This window comes from Fundulus heteroclitus, chromosome 8, assembly GCF_011125445.2.
Source record: "Fundulus heteroclitus isolate FHET01 chromosome 8, MU-UCD_Fhet_4.1, whole genome shotgun sequence".
NCBI lineage: Eukaryota > Metazoa > Chordata > Actinopteri > Cyprinodontiformes > Fundulidae > Fundulus > Fundulus heteroclitus.
This window is the reverse complement of record NC_046368.1, coordinates 33,984,437-34,006,043: the sequence shown is the minus strand read 5'-3', so window position 1 is coordinate 34,006,043 and position 21,607 is coordinate 33,984,437. Positions and strand designations below refer to the sequence as shown.

At 39.6% G+C, this 21,607-nt stretch overlaps 1 protein-coding gene and 1 long non-coding RNA gene across 3 annotated transcripts in view; one reads left to right on the top strand and one right to left on the bottom strand.

Annotated features, from left to right (window-relative positions):
- LOC105918654 (V-type proton ATPase subunit B, brain isoform) overlaps positions 1 to 20,959 on the bottom strand; it is a 29,070-nt gene extending 8,111 nt beyond the window's left edge. For both annotated transcript variants that reach the window (XM_036140662.1, XM_036140663.1), the window contains exons 1-11: positions 20,732 to 20,959; positions 18,924 to 18,979; positions 18,578 to 18,676; positions 16,882 to 16,975; positions 16,717 to 16,794; positions 15,974 to 16,113; positions 10,644 to 10,745; positions 8,176 to 8,273; positions 7,658 to 7,781; positions 7,422 to 7,572; positions 7,264 to 7,346 (exon numbers count right to left, since the gene is read on the bottom strand). In XM_036140662.1, the coding sequence (XP_035996555.1) occupies positions 7,264 to 7,346; positions 7,422 to 7,572; positions 7,658 to 7,781; positions 8,176 to 8,273; positions 10,644 to 10,745; positions 15,974 to 16,113; positions 16,717 to 16,794; positions 16,882 to 16,975; positions 18,578 to 18,676; positions 18,924 to 18,979; positions 20,732 to 20,894 (1,188 nt within the window). In that variant the 5' untranslated portion in view covers positions 20,895 to 20,959. The remainder of the gene's footprint in view (positions 1 to 7,263; positions 7,347 to 7,421; positions 7,573 to 7,657; positions 7,782 to 8,175; positions 8,274 to 10,643; positions 10,746 to 15,973; positions 16,114 to 16,716; positions 16,795 to 16,881; positions 16,976 to 18,577; positions 18,677 to 18,923; positions 18,980 to 20,731) is intronic.
- LOC118563984 lies at positions 1,635 to 5,404 on the top strand. Its single transcript, XR_004931569.1, has 2 exons — positions 1,635 to 2,306; positions 4,607 to 5,404. It is a non-coding gene; the product is annotated as an uncharacterized LOC118563984 (long non-coding RNA).
- Positions 20,960 to 21,607: the final 648 nt, after the last annotated feature.

Genomic DNA, 21,607 nt, shown 5'->3' with positions numbered 1-21,607 from the left:
CTACAGCCCAACTTCGCTGAAAACAGCCTAGGATTGGTCACTGATAGTTGGTATGTTCCGCCTGCTGCTCAGGGCGCAGCCCTCCCCTCTAGAGGCAGACTTGCTGTCTCTGCATTTGATAAACTAAGGGACCGCTCAGGAATATGTGTTTGAGAAAGAGAGTAAATAATAAATGAATAATAAAACTTATATCTGTGTTTAGGAGTTAAATATATATATATTTCAGCATGAAATATTTATTTATTCACACATTTGTTTATACATTGTGTAAACATCAGGGCATAATAATTTGTGATTTAGCTCATTATTGGCTATAGTTCATTATTTTATGGCACCAGAATGTTGTCATTCCAATTCTGAAAAGTACCTAAAAAGAAAAATAGTTTTTGTATAAGCATAATTTTAACTAGTGTGGTTTATTGCAAAAGTGCATATTAAAATTCCCAAATGAGCTTTTATACTTTCAGAAATAAAAAGATAGAATACGAGATTAATTGAAATTAAAATTTTAATAGTTTGAGAGCCCTAGTTTGAATATAATACACTAGACTTAAATCTGGTTGATCTAAGGAAAGCAGGAATTAGCTCACTAACAACTTCTGCTAATTGTAGGTCTAGGAATCACCAGTTAGCAGAAACAAAAGTTAAAAGTTAAAATGGAACTTAAAGCTGTTTGGTAAAAGTACAACCCGGTTGATTAGATAGATTTTATCAGCCCTACATCTAGTCATGCATCAGTTTTACAGTTATCCTCAGATGGAGTTGCTGATGTTTAAGAATTTATGAAGAATGTTACTGGTTTAAATCGTTTTACTACAGAAGTTAAACTTTGCAGAGGGACAGAAATCAACAGGAACAAAAAGGATTTGGAAAAATTAAAGGGCAGATCCCAAAGGATTTTTTTTTTATGTAAACACGTTCTCTAAATTAGATAATTTGACTAAAGGTACACATGGTTGTGTGCCCTCTTCTGCTGCAAATTATATTGAAAATGATGCTTGAACGTTCCACATGCCAGATGTAACTTTGTTTTCTTTACTAATTTCTTACTTGGAAGATGGAGTTATAAAACATTCTCCCTTAACACACCCCAGCAGTGGTTCTTAATTTGACTGGGGCCCACAACAGCGGTGAATTATTCAGAAAAATGGTTTTAAAGGGTTTGTCCTCTTCAGTATTACAGCTGATTGTGATTATGCTCGCTGGGACAAAACATTTGGTACATCATTTTCCAATGTGGCTCAGGATGGGGAGAGAAAGAGTAAATAATAATAAAAAAAAGTATTACAAGATCTATTATTTAAATTGCAATTACAAGGAACAAAACAGAAAGTGAGTAAAATAGAAAGTGAACATGTGATGTTTCAGCAGTTGGATCTTCAACCCTGAAGGTGTCACCTCAGTTTAATTAACTCCAAGGAGGAGGCTTGCCTATTGCCTCCTTTTCTCTATTCTTTATTTATTTACAGGTCTGTTGGTTGCTGAACGTGGAAGCAGATGGCTTGGTGGTCAGTGTGGCGTCGAGTATTGAACCCAGGGCGTGATGGATGAGTGTTTGGAGCTGATATGGTGGACATGTTAAAGCACCCATCGACATACAATTGTGATTGTCCTGGACATTGAACAGCCTGTGGGCTGTTTCACCCCACCAGCAGGTCCACCTGGTATGAAGCAACCAAGTCCTGACATGACCTCACCTCCTCAAGGTCAGTACCCCTGCAAGGGGATAACTCTTCTGATGACACACCCCTGAGCATGGCCAGCTGCATGAGCACTGCAGACTCCGAGCTGTCAGCGGAAAAGACTGCATGAACTTTTGGTGGACACTGGAGACACATATGGGCCTCTGAGTTGTGGACTAAGACTGTCACTGAATATGATACTGAGAGAAGAAACAGTGTCTGCCGTTGTGATCTGAGGGGGAGAAAGCATTGCTAGCATCTATGGAGGACTGAGAACAGAGCCTGCTACAACTGGTGTTCTCTCCAGCTATGGAAGATGCAACGTCTGGGTTCCTGCTCTTCCTCCCACCTGACCTGCCACACGTCACTCTGTTCTACGACAGCAACCGCACAGACTGGTATCATGATTCTTTAAGGTAAAACACAGACAGTCATTCTAGGAATATGTATGTGGCACCTGAGCGTTTGGCAGCTGCTACTGCTGAACAATTTATAACGATATATGAGGTCGGATGAAACGATTTCACACATTTGTCTTTCTCTCCATGTTGAGCACCACAAAGAAGTAGGGGCATGGTTAAACATTCCCTTCAGGCAACTGATTGGGCTCCTACCAGCGTGCAGGTTTGTTGTTTTAAAATATACTCATACCTTTTAAGTTATCTGTGATGTAACTGATAAGTTTATTTCAAACATGAGTTTGAAGTGTTACCATGGCCGGGAACGTACTGATCATCATTAATCAGCAGAAGGTCCACGGAGGTGGGAATACTTTCATGTGTTCCACTTACATTTAAGGTTAGTAAAGATAAAATAGCAATTTGCCAAGGAACGTGTCTTTCCTGGGCTGTGTTATTTTCCGCAGGAACAACCAATGTGTCCTCCAATAACAAGCAAAGCGTTCTAACAAACCCAAACTACAGCGTGTGGAAGACACATTATAGTTTTGGGACTAAATGGCTGTTGTGACAACTACATGGTGGGTACGTTGATCTCACGCAACCTTTGAGGGACCTCGGGAAAATATCAGGTATGATAAAGTTGAATAAGATTTTGATTTGGATTCAGGATTCGAGGAAATTTTTTTTTTTTCTTCTTACTTCACCATAGATTACCCTATGCAGTTGAATTGACTATTATTGACAGCTTCTTATGTAATGATGGGTGTGGAGCAGAACCCGATATTCTGCAGAACAGAGTTATTCCTTTAAACTGGATTTAATGGAAGACAGGTGAACATAAACAGGATCCAAATAGAGGTAAGGCAGACATCCAAACAAGCTGGACGGGAACTGGCGAACAGACTGGGCAGAGTAAACTGAAACAGGTAATCCAAAACAGAATAAAGGTGCCGGGGCTCTTACCAAAACAGAGAGAGTAACCGAGGAGGAACAGGAGCATGGGCATGTGAGTGTGACGGACCAACAAATAACTGAGGAGCAAGTGAGGCTTAAATAAACAGGCGAACAGGTGAGCAGAGGGAACTAATTAACCATAGGACGGTGGAAGCAATAACGATGCTGACAGAAGAATAAACCTAAGACTGAGGATAACACAAAGCACAGAGCACAGATAAGGACTAATACAAAGACCGGAAAACTTAAAACCATACACAGACTAAACAGGAACCTAAAACAAGATAGAACCTACAAAAGAAATAAAACCAGAGGCAGGAGAGAACTAACTTCACCAAACAATAAACCTAGACCAAAACAGAACGTTACATTTTACTGTTGTTTCTGGAATAAAACTAGTTTGATTCCAAAAGGGGGATGTACATATCAGTAAATATTAGATAAAATAGAAAAACATAAAATAGAAAAACAGGGTGCAGGATTTTTGACATGAGAATGGCATCTATTGAAGAGGAACTGAGAGAGGAACTAGAAAAAGCTGTTCCTGCGTAACAGCGAGTGAGAATGCTAATCTGCAGAATGATTGAGCAGAAGATGCAGAAAACATTGAAATCAGATTTAAAGAATTAAAAAAAAAAAATTTGAATTAAGAATTTAAAGGGATTTGAAGAATTTGAAAAACTTGAAGAAATTTGAAAAATTAAAAAAAAACTTGAAAGAATTTGAAGATTAAGAACAATTAGAAGAATGGGAAGAATTTGAAGGAATTATTTTAAAATATTTTAAAAAGTGTAAACGTTAGCATAACCATGAGATATAGCAGGCATGCCGGGAACGAGCCGAACGTTTTGACACCAAAATTGTTGAAATTGGTTGAAGTATGCGGGAGTAGTTAGACATCGACCTAATAATAATAATAATAATAATAATAATAATAATAAAGAAAAACAGGAAAACAATAAGTGAGAAGGCTGTATAGCATTCTCACTGATTAATTACAAGAAGAGTGTAGGTGGAGCAGAGCAGCTTCAGAGGTGTGTTAGAGTAGAACGGGTGCTGTAAAACAACCTCATGGTGTTTCCTCCAGGATTAAAACAGGAACTTTTTCTGAAGCACCCGGAGTAGGACATCTGGGGTTATAGAGGTTACAGCAATGTCGTGTGTAAAGTAGTGTGTGTGCGATGTGTGGTCATTTTAATCCAAGGAAGATTTGGACATCGTTATAGGAAAAAATGTACTTTGATTTCAAACCACAATTAACTAACTTTTGATTCCACAGACACGGTGACACATCCGAGGTTTAAAAGTGTTTGTGTGTGCGTGCGTGAATTCTTTTACAGGATGACAAGAGGCCTGTGAAAGGAGAGAACAGAGAAATTATGATAAAATGTCTCATTAACTATTACATTTCTAAAAATAGGTTTCCTGACAGGATGAAGATGGAACAATAAAAGGTGGTAAGGATTAATTAGTATCTGAAAAATAATTGGCTGAAATCTGTGCACAGACTAAATTGATATGGGGTAAAGTTTTGTTTCTTGTTGGAGTGTTCAGTTAATTTCATTACAGGATGCACTCTCTGACTGGAAGGAGTTTTTCGGGGTTGCGACGTCAACCTCCCAGGATTCACAGGTAGCACACGAAATTTGACATCTAAAGATTGTTGTGTAGTTTCAGATTATATTGGAGATTCCTAAGGAATGTGAAGAAGGGTCCACAAACCCCCAGACCTCGGCTGAGTGCGCGCTAAGGTCAACGAAGGACAGAAGTGGGGGTTGTTATTTAGGGCGCTCTGACCAGAGTGCGGAGCCGTGAGGTCCCACCACAGGGTGCCAAAGGAAACACCGAGACCAGCGCAGAACCAGAGTGGGAAAGTCATCAAAAGAAAGTGGTCAGAACCAAGGTGGACCAGCCCGTACCAGACGGTGGAACGCACTTCGCACGCTGTCAGGCTCAAAGGAAAAGGCGACACCTGGTATCATTGGAGTCAGTGTGCACCCGCTGAGGAACCCCAGCGCTCTCAAGCATCAGGTGCGCCAGGATTTACAGGATAACACCACAACGCTGTGAAAGGGAGCCTATCGGTGAATCCTCTACTCAACCACGGTCATAATAAAACCCGTAGAGAGATTCAGTGAGCTTAAGCTCACTCACAAAAATCGCGCAAAGGAGACAGAGCAGAAGAACAAAGAAGAAGAGGCGGAAGAAGTGGGCAGTGAGCTGCTCTCCTGCTCCACAAAAGAAAAAAAAAAAAAAAAAAAGCATAAAACAGAAGAGGCGGAAGTAGTGTTTTTTACCTGACCACATGGTGTTGTAGCAACTCTTACACTCAGAGAGAAGAAGAAAACCAATAAGAGACTCAGAGAACTAAAAAAAAAAAAAAAAAAAAAATTGTTTTTATATATGTATTTTTGCATTTCTTGTTGAAATTTGTGTGTTTCTCCACAGGTGTTTTTCCACAGGGGCACTAAAATAGCATTAACCAAACCCCCTAAGGGTTGTGTTGCTGGAGGTCTATTATTATCAGTTGTTATTGTTACAGGTATATTGTGGTATTTTTGCGACTTTCCATTCCTGAACATGTCCAGCTGATCCACCTAGGAAGACCACAAAGACGCGCTATTACAGCAGCATCCAATGACTGGTGCTTAGAACTTATTACCATTACAATATAATCAAGTATTTACCAAAGGTGTCATAACAAACCTGGTAAATTTAGGGTTTTCTACTGCAATAGTTTATGGGTGAACTCTTAAAAGAGTTCAAAAGGGGGAATTGTGGAATGTATTAACTTTGATTCATTTTTAGTACACATTTATGAAGGTATAACATGCTTTTATTGTGCAATATATTTGCTTTGAGGCCTGTCTGTTTACCAGAAGAAGAGAATGTGAATAGGTTCAGTGTATGAGTATCAGGAAAACTTTCAAGGCCAGTCCGAGGCAGTGGGAAAGAACAGAAACTCCAGTTCACATGCAGCTGGAGAAAATAATGAGGGAAGATAGTTATTAGGGAGTAAGATAGCGATAGGATGTGTGCGTCATTCATTGTGTGACTTTGTATAATCTGTGTTCTAACTTTAATAAAACTAGCCTGAGCGGGAGAGAGAGCGAGAGTTGTTGCCCGGAATCGGCAGGTGTACCATCTCTCCCCTTTGCAAAGGTGAAACTGAAATTCTGCGTCCATGGCTGAGTTATTATTTTAAAGTCCTGCACAACGAATTAACGAACCCGGGGAAGCAGACGGCTTCAACAACTGAAAGTTTTCACAAACACCACAGCTGTCCGGGAAGGGCTGACATTTTAGGAATATAGGTAATTTAGATTTATTGTTAGAACAAACATTTTGAACACCTGGCTGGAAACGCGAAGACCTTAAAGTAAACATTTTAGCAACAGGGCATTTTGCAAAAAAAGATCCCCAGCCATAGAAAACACCTCCAAGCTTAAAACAGATCCCACAACAACATCAGGAAGTATTAAGTAACACTCCATCTGAAGAGAAGATCAGAAATCCCCTCTAGCATCAAGATTTATAATGTGATAACAGTATTGATTATGATTAACCCTGATTTCCTGGACACTTTCCCACCACTGTGAGTCACAGCATTTGCAGTAGGCTTTATGGAAACGTAAAGTCCATTCAGATTGCCAAATATAATATACAAGTGAATATACAAGCGAGTGCATGACACATGAAATATTATCTCCTACCAAATACTGCATCCAATCACTCCTTTGTGACTACACACACTGATCTTGCAATGGCAAATGTGATTTGATATATGTGCAGCTTTAAGTCCTAGGTTCGGACTAACATTCCAGGTCAGGCCCAGCTTCAAGCCTAATAAAATACAACCACCAGTTCAAACTCCCAAAGACACAAATCCCAGTTCAGTCAAAAATCTAGTGGATGATTTCATTCTGACGCCAAGTCCAAGCGAACACGGCAAAAATCAAACCTTGTCAGGTAGTTAAGGCTACTAGATTGGAGGTAAGACACCAAACTAAGAATACATTTTTTGACTCCATAACTTTCAAATAACCTCAAAAGACTTTAGAGGCTTGCTTTTTGTCCAGTTTAATGACAACTTTCAAACTCAGCTCATCAATGTCAAGGTCAAAAACAGAATCAATGGGGAGAAATAAATAAAGCATCATACTGGAAATCACATGGGGCAAAGCCATGTTGAAACATGTTCGTTTTAAGTAAGAGGAGAAAATAACCTGTCTGTTGTGAAGCTGTCTATCCACGTATATCTGCCCCTCTGTGATGTAACCAGTGAGGTCAGGAATGGGGTGGGTGATGTCTGAAAGACAACAAAAGCATCACTCTTTAGAAGCCCTGTAGCTGCTAACATTCTAAGCTCATTCTGAGCCAGTACCATCATTAGGCATGGTGAGGATGGGGATTTGGGTGATGGAGCCATTTCGGCCCTCCACTCTGCCAGCCCTCTCATAGATGGTAGCTAAGTCAGTGTACATGTATCCAGGGAAACCTCGGCGGCCCGGCACCTCCTCTCTGGCAGCGGACACCTGGGAGAGAACACATAAAACCCTTTTTTCCCCCCCATTTCCTGCAATAACATCAGGATATAGACTAAAAAAGAAGATGACAGACCTCTCGAAGAGCCTCTGCATAGGAGCTCATGTCGGTCAGGATGACAAGGACATGCTTCTCACACTGATAGGCCAGGTACTCCGCAGACGTCAGAGCTAAACGAGGAGTGATGATTCGCTCAATGCTGCAAAAATAAATTTAAAAACCTAAACTTTTCTCATCTGCAACACTCTAAACAAAAACAAAAAAAAAATCAACATTTTGTGGTATCATTTAATTGGGAAATTGGTTAAATAATTAATTGAATCTCAATACAAAGAAGAAAAAAGCATTTCCTTTAAAAACTAAATATCATAAATATGTTTTTGCAACAACGCTGAAAGTACATCTTATTTCTAGTTTTTCTGATGCACATAAATACTGTCAAGTATTAAACCAAATCCTAGGTTGTAGGTTAAAGTACTCCAATGATTGATAAAAATGGGGTTCATACACCTACATGTTGATAAGAAGGATCAACATCTTAGAAAATATCTACATGAAAGTATATATCCACACATCTTAGAAAAAAGCCATACGTGGGGTCATTGGCCAAGTTGAGGAACAGACAGACATTGTCCATGGATCCATTTTCCTCAAAATCTGACTTAAAGAACCTGGCAGTCTCCATGTTTACCTGAGGAGAGACAAAGAATGGTCCAATTAATTCACGCACACGTATTCTGTCTCCTTACAGCTAGCCTTCATTCTCCTCCTTTCCAGGGCAAACCTCCATCTCTCTAGATGTTTCTCCACCTGTTCCCTGCTCTCAGCACAGGTCACAATGTCATCTGCAAACATCATAGTCCACGGAGATTCCTGTCTAACCTCATCTGTTAACCTGTCATCCCCACAGCAAACAAGAAAGGACTCAGAGCCGATCCTGGAAACTGCCCCACTTCCACCTCCTCTGTCACCTAGAGCACAACTTACCACTGTCTTACTGCTCTCATGTCCTGCATTACTCTAACATACTTCTCTGCTACTCCAGACTTTATCACATAATACCCCAGGTCCTCACTTGGCACCTGTCAACTATTTTCTCTAGATCTAAAAAAAAAAAAAAAAAAAAAAAAAAAAAAACACAATGGAGCTAACACTTGACCTCTGACTTTCTCCATCAACAGCCTCACCCATCGGTAGTACTTTATCTTGGCATGAAACTATACTGCTGCGCCCAGATGCTCACTTCTGACCACAGTTTAGCTTCCACTACTCTTTCCCATAAGTTAATTCATTCCTGAATTCCCCCATTGAAGGACATTAACGGAATTTTTATCTTATGTTTATTGTATCGTCAACTTTATTCCTCTGTACTTGCAATAACTCTGCACATCTACCTAGTTCTTGAAAATCAGTACCAGCACACTTCTCCACAGGTCCTCAGGCATCTTCTAGCTCTCTAATATCTCATTGAAAGAGTCAAATACTCCACTGCTGTCTCTCTTAGACACGTCTATATCTCCACAGGTATCATTAGGACTAACTGCCTTTCCACTCTTCACCCTTTTCAATGCCTTTCTTACTTCCTGCTAACTTATCTTTCGTAGTTCCTGGTCCACAACATTTGCTTCTTCTTCTCTTCTTTCTCGTTTTCCTTCAAAGTACCGCTCCCATCTCCCCATCATACTTGCTGCACCTGTCAGTACATTTCCATCTTGATTCCTAATCACTCTAACCTGCTGAACATCCTTCCTGTATCTGCCTTGCCAACCTGTATAAATCCTTCTCCCCCTCCTTACTGTCCAGCCTGGCATACAAGTCACTATCTGCCCTCTGTCCGTCCTTAACTACCTCTACCTTCACTTTGCACTTTATTTCCCAGCATCCCTGTAACTTCTTTTTAACAAATCTTTTTCTCTAGATATGCCGTAGTTCCTCATTCCAACTTTCCTTCCAGAAGAGATACCAAGTACTCTCATACCTGTCTATCTGATGGCATTAGCTCATCCTAAATTACACTCTTTTTACCTCTAGAATACTCCTGACAAACTCCTCCTTCAAGATAACTCCTACATCATTTCTCTTCCCGTCTATTCCACAGTAGAACAGCTTGTGTGTCCACCTTCCTCCTCTACATCATGTCAGCCAACTCTCAGTTTAAAAAAAAAGATTCCTCTCAAAAATAGGACAATCGGTTGGTTGTAGGTTAAATTCCTCCCTTCTCTTCCTCTGCACTACTTCACTTCTATTTAAAGAAAAAAAAGGCCTCTACCTGAACTACTTTCTTCTTTCAGCTGCTTTCTTTAGAAGTCACACTAGTGGACTATCTACTTTCATCTTACCATATCTCCAACATCCTCCTGGCATTCCAACCCTCTGCTCATCCCCCTTCACAACATCCATAACCCTTCTTTGTGGTCTTCTTTTCTCTCTGCCCATTGCTGTGGATGATGGACCTCTGCTCATGTGCTTCTCTAGATCCACAACGACACAGCTTAACTCTTCCTAGAATTCTCTAAACCTCTCCAAGCAAATATCACATCTGTGGGACTCTTCCTCAGCATGACACCAATCTGTTGTTCAATGATAGTTACCTCTTCTCTTAACATCGCCTCAATAACTCAAGCATACCTTTACTTTATGGCTCATCAACTTAATCACTCTCTAGTTACTACAGGACAGACCATCACTTGATTTTAGAATCAAACTAAACAGTTAAACTGATTAAAGAAGGCTTTGTTTCGACATTTTGACACCACATAGACGGCCTGAATCTTCCTGCAATAGCAACACAACCATGTTTGGAAAGTTGATTTAGGGGCATCATATAAAAGTCCAATGAAATGTTTGAAAACATGTTATTTTCCTTCCAATTCCCCATCCTGCACTAGTTTGTGTCTAGGAGGCAGTGACATTAGAATATGGTTTGAATAGATGCCTGTTGTTGGAATGTCCGACACTATAAAGGGTTTAAGATAGACAAGGCTCTGCAAGCCACACAATGCAATAAAGCACAGTGTATTAATAAGATTAGGTCTTGGACAGAAGAATATCAGGATCTCACCCCCATAGCAGCAAAAACAATAGCAAAGTTCTCCTCGCTGTAGTCCATCACGTCCTTGGACTTTTTCACCAAACCAGCCTGTCGGCAGATTTGAGCTGCAATCTGACGAGAGGACAGAAAAAAGGAAATGACTCATAAACTCTCTGAAATGATCATTGCTTCACCTTTCACCTTAGTCAGAGATAAAACTTTGAATATTTCTTCATATGAATGAAATCAGAGCAGTTCAAAGGAAATGACATTGAATTAATTAACAGACAGGAAATTAACTTTCTTTCTTTCAGTTTGAAGCAAGCATCAATTAGACAGAACCTGAACGGATCCATAGGGGAACAGAGTCCAGATATTTGGGATGAAAGAAATAATAAGCCGACAGCAGTAGGATAAACTGTTAAGTAATAATTGTGAAAGGACACAGATTTAAACGTGTTTGCTCCCTTTTAAAGACATTCTAACTAACAAAGACTTGTGTTAATGCTGCTTCTGAAAGACCACTACCGGTACCAAGAAACAAGAGACCATCCCTCCAGTCCTTGCTTAAAGCAATGTCTCCATTTCCAGTTCACTCCTCATTTTAGGATTCGGATGGTCACATATTTAGCCTTAGATGGGTGAACCCACTTTATTTCTGAATGAACTTGTAAATCTTTGTCTATCTCACAGACCTCTCACATGAACAGACAAAGTGTCAGGGTTTAGTTTTGACTTGGCTTTTGTTTACTATTTATTTTCAGTTTTTCCTCCTTGTTAGGGTTTCAGTTATGAACTGACTTTTTTTGTTAGTTTTCAGCTCATCCTTCTCCTCATTTAGCTTTCTCTTCACTCCCTCTGCAGTCAGTCACACCTGTTAGTCATTAATCAGTCAGACTCATTTCACCTGCCAGCCTCCCTCTGTTGTCACTCCTCTGCCGGTTCGTCATCATGCAACACCTACTCCTCGCCTGTCTGCCTGGTTTGCTCCTACTGACCGTTTGTTTCCTGCCTCAGTTTTACGTTATTAATCTCTGCTTGCTACTGGATCCACTTGTCTCCCCTCTCATCACGTGCATCCTGGTGCCTGATGCATGTCCTTCTTTTGCTAATAGGGCTTTGCCATATTAACAAAAGAAGCGGTGCAAGTAAAGTTAGCACATGGGTTGAAGCAAAAATAATGTTTGACTGAAAAAAAATGTCTCGCCAGCCCATACATTCCCGGGGCCATGGACATCATGCCACATTAGTTGGCCCCCTTGCTTATTGTGCAAAGTCAACTTTAACCAAATCTGGTACTTTTAAAATATCCATTGAAAATTCCTGTATCTCTGCCACCTTTCAGCTTTAGAGCCTTTGTGTCATCCTGGACAGCCTCTTCATCACTTTCCACATCCACATCATCATCTGGTTAACTTTCATCTCTGCAGCATCAAGTTCTTCCTTCATACTTTTGACAAACTGGTCCAGAGACCACTTTACAATCCAAGCTCCCTTTCCTCCCTGTCCTCAGGAAAACCTCCATAAACTGCAGCTGGTTCAAAGGACAGCAGCTTGCATCATTACATAATCTACTTCACATCTGTACATCAACTCCTCTGGCTCCCTGTCACATTCAATATAAACCAATATTATGATCATACAAGGCCAAACACAGCCTTGGAAATGCAGGACACATCACCAACACTATCATGACATAATACATTTTAATTTGACACAGATTGCACATGACAATAATCAGTCTCTGCTTTGCCCGTTATTGTTCACCAATTAATCATTACAGTTTATAAAGGCATGATTTAACTTTTTTGAAGTTTAATAAAATGGTTATATTTTAGCACAGTGACTGGAGACCTGTCCAGGATGAACCCTGTGTCCGCGCTCCACTTTAACTTCATAAAAACTCTTGTCGAGAATCGCCTTTCTCTGGCCTCACCCAGTTAGAACCTGTTCTCCAGTCCATGTTGTAGCTGCAGTTTATTTGTTTTATCTTTTTGATGTAGTTTTCTTAATAATTCTGTAAGCATGTCATTTTATTTAGTGTCCTGGAGCGCCCTACTCCCTTTCTGATTGGCTAATGTCCCGGCTCTGCCAGGTTTAATTGGTTGAGAGCAGCTTCAGTGTAAAACTTGAATAAAAAGTCTAGACGGGACTTTTTTCCTGCTGTCATCTGCACCCCTGTTACCGTGCAATACTGCCTCTCTGGTTTCATCATCCACCATCCCAACTACCATTCAATAAAAACTCAATTTTAGTCCCGTGTGTGGTCCTGGGTTCATCGAAGACAAATCGTGACAGAAAGATTTTCTCCATGTTCCCTGATCCTGTTTTAGGCACAAAGGAGATGCTGCTCTGAATTAGCTTCCCTTGACATTTAATCCATGTTATTAAGGCTAGGCTAAAATCTTTCCCTTATAATTAGGCTTTTTCAGCCTGCTAATTTTCTCAATGAGACATTTACTTTAATTTGTGTGTTTTTTTATGTAAAATTTGTTGTGTGATTTTTATTATTTTTTCATGTTGCTTCTTTTATCTGCTATTACCTTTTTAACACATTATTAGATCTGACATACATCACTTCGGACAGCTATCCACAGGGTTATACTGTATAAAATGTACTTACTATTGGGAAAATGAAATGATCTTATGCTATGACCTAAGCTTAACCTGATGTTGCTTCCTTGTTCCCATCTGTATGCAGTTTTCCCAACTTGCTCCAGTGGAACTCATCATGAAAAAGCTACACCTTAAAGAGTCCTAAGAGTCCTACTCCTGACAAGGAAAACAATCAGGTGGAATAAAACTGACAGTGGTTGTGAAAGAGTTGTGCTCATGCCTCTATTTGCTTCAAAGCCCAGTAGTGTACAATTGAGTTCATAAAAGGTTTGAAATTAGCCCCCTCTATACAAGGCCTGCAAATTGATGGGATACATCATAAGATAAGCCTTTATGCGGATGATGTCCTAATTTATGTTTCAAGTCCTGATACATCAGTACCTGCTTTACTTAATGTTATTGATTTGTTTAGTAAATTTTCTGGTTACAAAATTAACTTGACAAAATCTGAGGCCTTGCCGATTGGGAGTCTAAACTCAATACCTAAAGCACTCCCCTTTTTCCCCTTTAAGTGGTCTCCAACAGGCTTTACCTATTTAGGTATATATTTATAACCCCTACATTTAAGCAAATGTATAAAGCTAATTTTGTTCCCTTATTTGAGAAAGTGAGACAAGATTTGGAGCGCTGGAATTCCCTACCCGTCTCCTGGTTAGGACGCATAGCCCTCATTAAGATGAACATATTGCCTAGAGTACTTTATCATATCCAAATGATCCCTGTTTTATTTTCTAATGGAGTTGTGAAAAAACTAAATGGCTGGCTTAGTTCTTTTATATGGAGCAAACGCAAACCAAAGCTAAAGATAGCTACTTTACAGCTGCCAAGCACTGAGGGAGGTTTAGACTTACCAAATTTCAGAAAGTATCAGCTGTGTACTCATATGCGATTTATTCATGAGTGGATCTTAAATGATAAAACTTCTACTTGGTTGGGTGCTGAAACCTCCCTATCAAAATATCCACTGAGAGACCTGTTGTTTATTAAGAGTTTTAGGACTATCAGGCTGTGCTGTGACAACCCTGTTACACAATTAATGCATGGCGACTAATGCGTAGACTTGAGGGTAGGTCCAAACTAACATCAGTTTTCACTCCTATTCTTAACAATCCCGATTTCCAACCAGGGCTGCTTGACACTGGCTTTAAACAGTGGGGTATCTCTGGCATTAACGTCCTGAAAGATTTATTTTCTGATAATTCTTTGATGTCATTTGATCAGATGGTTGAGAAATACAATATCCCCAGACGTGATTTCTTTTGTTTCTTGCAAATAAGACACTATATAGTGCAAAGCACAACCCTAATTAGTAATACTGAGATATCTCCTCTTGAGAAAGTGCTGTTTGGAGCAGTTGGGAAAATGTCCATTAGGATACTCTACAGAGCTATGCGTGATATTCCACCTGTAGCTTTGCAAGAGCTTAGAGAGAAATGGGAGAAAGAGCTTTCTGTTACAATTCATGATAATGAGTGGAAAGATATATGGACCTATGCTAGATCAGTTTCAGTATGTAACCGTGCCAAGTCGATACAATTTAAGATTTTGCATAGAATGCATATATCCCCTAACCGTAGGCACAATTTCAATCCCACTTTATCACCAATGTGTCTTAAATGTAAAACTGAAGTGGGAACATTAACTCATTGTCTTTGGTCATGCCATAAGTTACAAAGATATTGGTCTAATATTTTAACTGAAATTGAAAGGATATTAGGACTGAAGCTACAGATGGACCCAATGTCTCTTATTCTAGGCCTTCCAGCAAGATGTGTTCTGTTAAAAAATTAGAGACTGTTCTGTATTCTTACATATGCAGCTAGGAAGAATATTTTATTGCAGTGGATAAATAATAGAGACCCAACTGTTAAAGGCTGGCATAAGGTGCTTTTTGATTTGATACCCTTGGAATATTTAACATGTATGATACACTCCAAATCGAAACAATTTTATAAAGTATGGGAACCTTATTTGAACTACCTTGACCCGAATGTATCAGCCATTTTGTTAAAAGGATTTCCTGAAAGGTCATAAAGGAAGACATGCTGTTGCACTTTTTCTATTTTTACTTTTTTTTCCTCCATATATGGAACTGTATATGCATAGCTGAGCCTCTGTGTGTTTTTTTTTTTTGTTTTGTTTTGTTTTTTCTCCTGTTTGCTTGTTTGTTGGTTTGTTTAAGCCATTGCATATTGGATATTTGTCTACTTGCTGTGAAATGGAAAATAAATAAACATATTCTTTAAAAAAAAAAAAAAAAAAAAAAAAAAAAGGTTTGAAATTAGGGATATACAGTTAAATCAGGTGTTGATCAAAATTGGCCCATTTTTGGCTTGATCGGTCCAGACAGGTAATCGGCCCATCACAGAGTGAAAAATCAGATCTTTTTACAGTCAGTGAATGCACCACATGAAATTCGGATGCTTCATGATGACAACAGTCTTTGGTGTGGATGTGAACAAAATCAGGTTCCTGAAACCTTTACACTTCAGCAATCTGTAAATGCATAAACACATAATTTCACTATTAAATCTTTATAAGGTTTACACAAAAGACGTCTGTGTTAGTTTTTAGAAAAAATTGAAATGGCCAGAACCAGAATCAGCAGGCCAGAGCCAAAGGAACACCAGAAATCGATATGGGCCAATAAAAATCAGATCAGTATATCTTTAGAACAAAGTCAGTCTGTCTTGCACCCATCTTATTTCCAGTTTGACCAGGATAGCCATGCAATGTTTGTGTACCTCATTGTGTGGCAGCCCAGCGGCAGAGAAGATGGGGATTTTCTGCCCCCTAGCAATGCTGTTCATGCCATCAATGGCGGATATGCCAGTCTGGATCATCTCTTCAGGATAGATGCGGCACTGAGGGTTTATGGGCTGGCCTGTGGAACAACACACACACACCCAATTTCCAGAAGACGTGGGGAACTGGCTTCACTACTTTTGGCAACTTTTTACACCCAGTGAATATTCCAAATGTATTAAATTAAGTATATTGAGTATAAAATTATGGAATAATTCAGTGGTTTGTTGATCAAGCTGATAATCAATAATAATAATAATAAAAATAATAAATTATTAAGAGAAATTTAGCATTTTAGCATTTGTTTCTTTTCTATACAACGCTCTTTGAAACAAATGTTTTAATGTTTAACATGTTTTATTTTGTTTCTGTGTAAAGCACTTTGAGTTGAGTTTGAATGATGCTATATAATATTGTTGAATACTGTAAAATGTAATTACAGCAAATATGGATAACTGAGACAAGATGGATGTAAATACTGTAAAAAACAGAACTGATGCACAATTATTGTAAGATAAGTTAAGGAGCAGATATCATAAGATTGCTCTTCTCTCTGCTCCTTTTCATTCAAGATGCATCTATTTTCTAGTGTTGTGTGTAAGAATTTTAAAGTTATTTTTGAACGAAATAAATAAATAAACAAAACTAAAACTAAACAAAAAGTAAATGCTACCAGACGTACCCATTATGTCCAGGAAGTCCTCTGCCAGCACTGCTGGTCCTCTGTCAATGGGTTTGCCAGAGCCGTTAAACACGCGCCCTGAAAACATGAGAAATGCCTCATTGCTGTCTAACAAGACACAAATAGTATGTCTGAATAGGAATGAATGGAAAACAAGACACGAACCCAGCATGTCCTCAGAAACAGGTGTTCGTAAGATGTCTCCTGTAAATTCACAGCTGGTCTTCTTTGCATCGATGCCTGATGTGCCCTCAAACACCTGCAGAGCATTTGGACAGAATAAAAAAAACAAACAGCAAATCAAATGGAGGGAGCCTATGCAGACAGAGCATCCCTTCCTCAACGTTACCAACATTCAGTCTGGCTGTCAGCCGCACCGCATAAGTTCTGAAACGTCCCTGATTTTTAAAACCATTAGAACACATATTTTGATTCAGGTTTTAAATTTCTTGATCATATACAGCATGACCAGGTTTTTACAGTTTCTAATGAAGAATTACTTTTCTTCAGCATGTCATAAAAAAAGCAAAATGTAGAATCAGGGAGCGATGCAGTCACAACTGACACCAGGTCTCAACTTTTCATCCAGTTTATTTTCTGCATTGCCTTGACCTTGTTCTCTGTCAGCCTCTCTGTCATAGAAGGGCCTCTGTGCTCTTGTTGATGATCTTCCTCTGTTCACGCTTTGACCAGTCAGACGGCCTCACAGTGGCTGTATGAAGGTTCATGATCACGTCAGTGACTGCGAGCTGCTCAGACCTGAGGCTGCAGTACCAACCCAAATCATCACCTCTCCACCACCGTGCTTCATGGCATTGGTGCTGAGAAGCTGTCTTGTTTTTTCCAGACTTGCTGTGGAGCATTGTGGCCATAAATTCCTATGTTGCTCTCATTGGCCCAAAAGGACATTTTTCAGAAGTCCTGGGATTTCTTCATCGGGAAATGTTCATCCTAGGTCAGACCGCCGTTTTTCTTCTACCAACTTTTCTCAGTTTTTCTTCTACCAACTTTTCTATTTTTCACAAACATGAACATTTAATATGCATGAGCTGCAGGGATTCTTGTCATTTCTCTGAGTGTTGGACAGTGAAGCCTGAGGGGGAACTTTCTAGGATGTCCCCTCCTATAATGTTTCCCATGCTTGAATATTCCTTCCTACTGTAGAATGTTTTACTTGAAATTGTCTGGAATAATCTTAATAATCCTTCGACTGACCAGCAGGAGCATTCTGACTTTAAAGCACAAGTGTTTCAACAATAACACTGCATTCTTGTCTTTTTAGGAAAGGTTAAGTAAACCACCTTAAGTTATGGAACTACAAACATTTCTAACATGTTAATGTTTAAAGTTGTTTTGTTTTGTTTTTTTGCTTTTCTGCAAAAGCTTTTTCCCTGCTCCCATCAGACTGTTGAACTGCTGAACTATAACCCATAAACTCTGCACAACATTCGCATATCTGCACATTTTGCATCATTGCATCTCCATCTAGCAATACAAATGCTGCCGAACTCTTAGTTTTTAAATGCATTCTTGCTCAAAGGCCCTTTGCACAATCAAATTCTGCACATAGAAATGTTTTTAAAAAATACTCACCTGTACACTGTGACTTCTCCTGCATTGTCTACATTTAAACTGTTTACTTTTAAATCACTGCTGCACCTTATACTGTAATTTAATTTTACTGCAATTTACAAGCTGTATGCAACGGAATTTCGTTCTGTACGCACTCTGGGCATACAAAATGACAAATAAAGTTGTCTTAGTCTTTCTCAGTTTAGCCTGATGAATAAATTTTCCCTTTTATTCACACAGTGCTGATCGGTTTGGAAGATTTGAAAATCTCTCTGACTGTCACTCTTACCTGCACCACAGCTTTGGACCCAGTAACCTCCAGCACCTGGCCACTCCTCTTGGTACCATCAGGCAGGGTCAGGTGGACAATCTCTGCGTACTTAGGAAACTGTTCAAAGGAAACATGACCAACAAGCATTAAGACTAACCATGGTCCTGAACAAAACTAAGTGAATATTCCTGATCACACAATGATAGGAGAAAGATACAGACACCAGGAAGGTACCTTAACTGGACTGACTTCAGTTGCCCAGACTAAACTGTCTGACAGGCTTTTTGAGAAGCGAGTCTAAACATGGTTGGATAAATGTGGACGACATGAAGGTGGCCAGACTCTACCTGTCTCTGCCTCTTACCTTGACTTGATCCAAAATGACCAGGGGACCGTTGACTCCAGATACCGTTTTATAGGCTGAAAATGGAGAGCAGCAACACAGTGAATTTATGCACAGTTAAAACCAGATGTTTTTGACCCATGTAACTTTTTCTCTCACCATCATTAAGTCAGTTAGGATTCCTGAAATCAGTTCCCTGAGCAAACACCTTTTAACTATGAAACCAGATGTTCTATGGGAGTTTGGAGGACATGGTAACAGCCACTCCAAACACTGGCCTTGAAGCTCTTTGTCCCTGAGAGCAATGCTAAACCATGACAGTGTAGGACTTGTTGCGCTGTAGATAATCATTTTTATAAAATTACCTATTTATTTATTTCTTTTTATTCAGTCATTTAGTGAATAGAAGTACCGGTAATTTAGGTAATGATTTATTCTGACCTGAAACAGGAACGGTTTAGACTGATATACAGTCAGACAATGAGGAAAAACATGTGTTTTTACAGCATTTATAAATTTCTGCTTTCAGTTATGTAATACTTTGATTAGGAAATGTAAAATCTCCAACACAATTAACAATATTACCAAGAACATTGATCCTCCAAAATTTACTTAGATGGTTATTAAAACTCAAATTGATTTAAGCATGAAAACCTTTATCATTTCAACGTCGAGCTCTGATCTGCTGATGGGGATGCAGGTTTGCTGTTCCTGTATGTCGATATTGTTTTTCTGTCTGTTTTGATCCACAATGGTTTATAGGGAACATCTGAATCCAGGTTAGGATAAAGGTTCATGTGAAGCACATGACCTACGACTTGTTGAACTGCTAGGATTCTAATCTATACGAATGACAGATCATGTCGACACAAGCAAAACATGGGGGAAAGAAAAGGCTTCAGGTTACTGAAGCCAGTCCTTCTAATTGCCAGTTTAATACTACAGCTTATAATTGTGATTATTTTTTCTATTAGACTGAGATGTTTCCATGTAACTGTGGACAAAGTTTGGAAATAGTTGTGCTTTTTCAAACATGAGTCTCAACTCAGGCCCTGTCGCCTGAGATTACTGCACCGCTTTGAGCAGATTAAATTTAAGAACAGGGGCCTCCTGATCAGAATGCCCAGATAATCTTCTGAATAAAGTTACTTATTACTCATTAGGTGTCACTATCTTTAATTGAACTGACACAAATGACAAATGTGGAGTCCTTTTCATCCTTCAACATGCTTTATTTTCACCCAGAGCATCATATGCTAGCTCCTTAATTTAAACACTGTATGAGTCAGATCAGATGCAGAGAACCAATAATCAATTGCCAACAGCAAAGAAGAGATGCTGTGTAATGCATGTGTACTCAGAAGTCTGAATAACCAAGCTCTAAGTTTGAAAAATAAACATGAATGCCCCAGGAAGTCGGAGAATATCCGCCATTCCACCCAATGCCGACTGTATTTGTCTTGGTAAGCAAACAAACCAGGAGATTGCTGAGATAGGGGTGGCCCAGGTCCAATTCTGCCCCAGGGCCCCATAAAACCTGGGACCACCTGTGACTTCCCAGCCACAATTATACCAGTTTATCTACATTCTGGAGGAAAACAGCCAAGCTGGGTGAAGATATAAAGTAACCTTGGCGTTGTTAGAATAAAGGTTCAAAGACATCTTAAACCTCCCAGACGAGACCACTGCCGGACCCAGTTTGACAGTCACCACATCAGCTCCAGATGATCAGGACTGACACCTTGTTCACCTCCTGATCTGACAGAAACAGCCAGGATCAGGTCGACCGAGCTTTATCTGCGGATTTTTCCAGACACATCCACACTCACTCAGGCGGGGTTGTGAGATGTAGTCCCGGCTCACAGCCATCGCATGCTCCCTGGAGGCAGCCGAGAGGACCGGATCGGCGGCTGTCGGTCTGCTCCCGCTGACGGCCGATGACAACTCGGTCATGGCCCCGTTCACCATCCCCCTGAGCGCCCTCATCGCCATGTTTCCACCTGCACCAGCCGCACGCAGAAACGTTCGAGTCGTGACAGCTAAGGCGCATGCGCAGGCTGCAGCGGTCCAAGGGCAGAGAAAGATTTATCGTGGACAAACATAATCTAACCTGTTTTTCTTTTAATTTTCATCGTTTTACTATAACTGATTGCGCTTTCTAAAAAACGAGGTCATATTTATGTTTGCAGTTATATTTTATTTAGAATATTTTATTGAATATTTTACTGAATCACTCACTTATATAAAAGTTTAATCATATTAGGATTGTGTTTCTTTATTACAAGCAGTTTTGTTTTCATTATTATGGTCCCGTAAAATAAATGATCAGCCTTTAAAACAATAACAATAAAAATCTTTGTCGATGCAACGTTCCAACGTGTCTCGGTGAGAAATTCATTTTGGCTGGAATTTCTCACTGGGAAAGAAAAAAAGAGAAATTGACAAATAAAAGTTGCTCCTCCATTTTGAAACCATCCAAAACTCAGATTGTGCTTCACCTTGTGACGTAGTACTCATCATGTGGCAGGTGTGTGTGTGTTCTGGCTGGCTTAACAAATGCAATTTATCGTTTTTTTTCATGTCGAAATGTTAGCTGCATCTATTTTAATACATCTTTGCTCATTTATATTTGTTTTGTAGTGAAATAAGTGGGGATCATGGCACTTGAAAACAGACTGCAGAAGAAATGGTCCATCTACAGTATA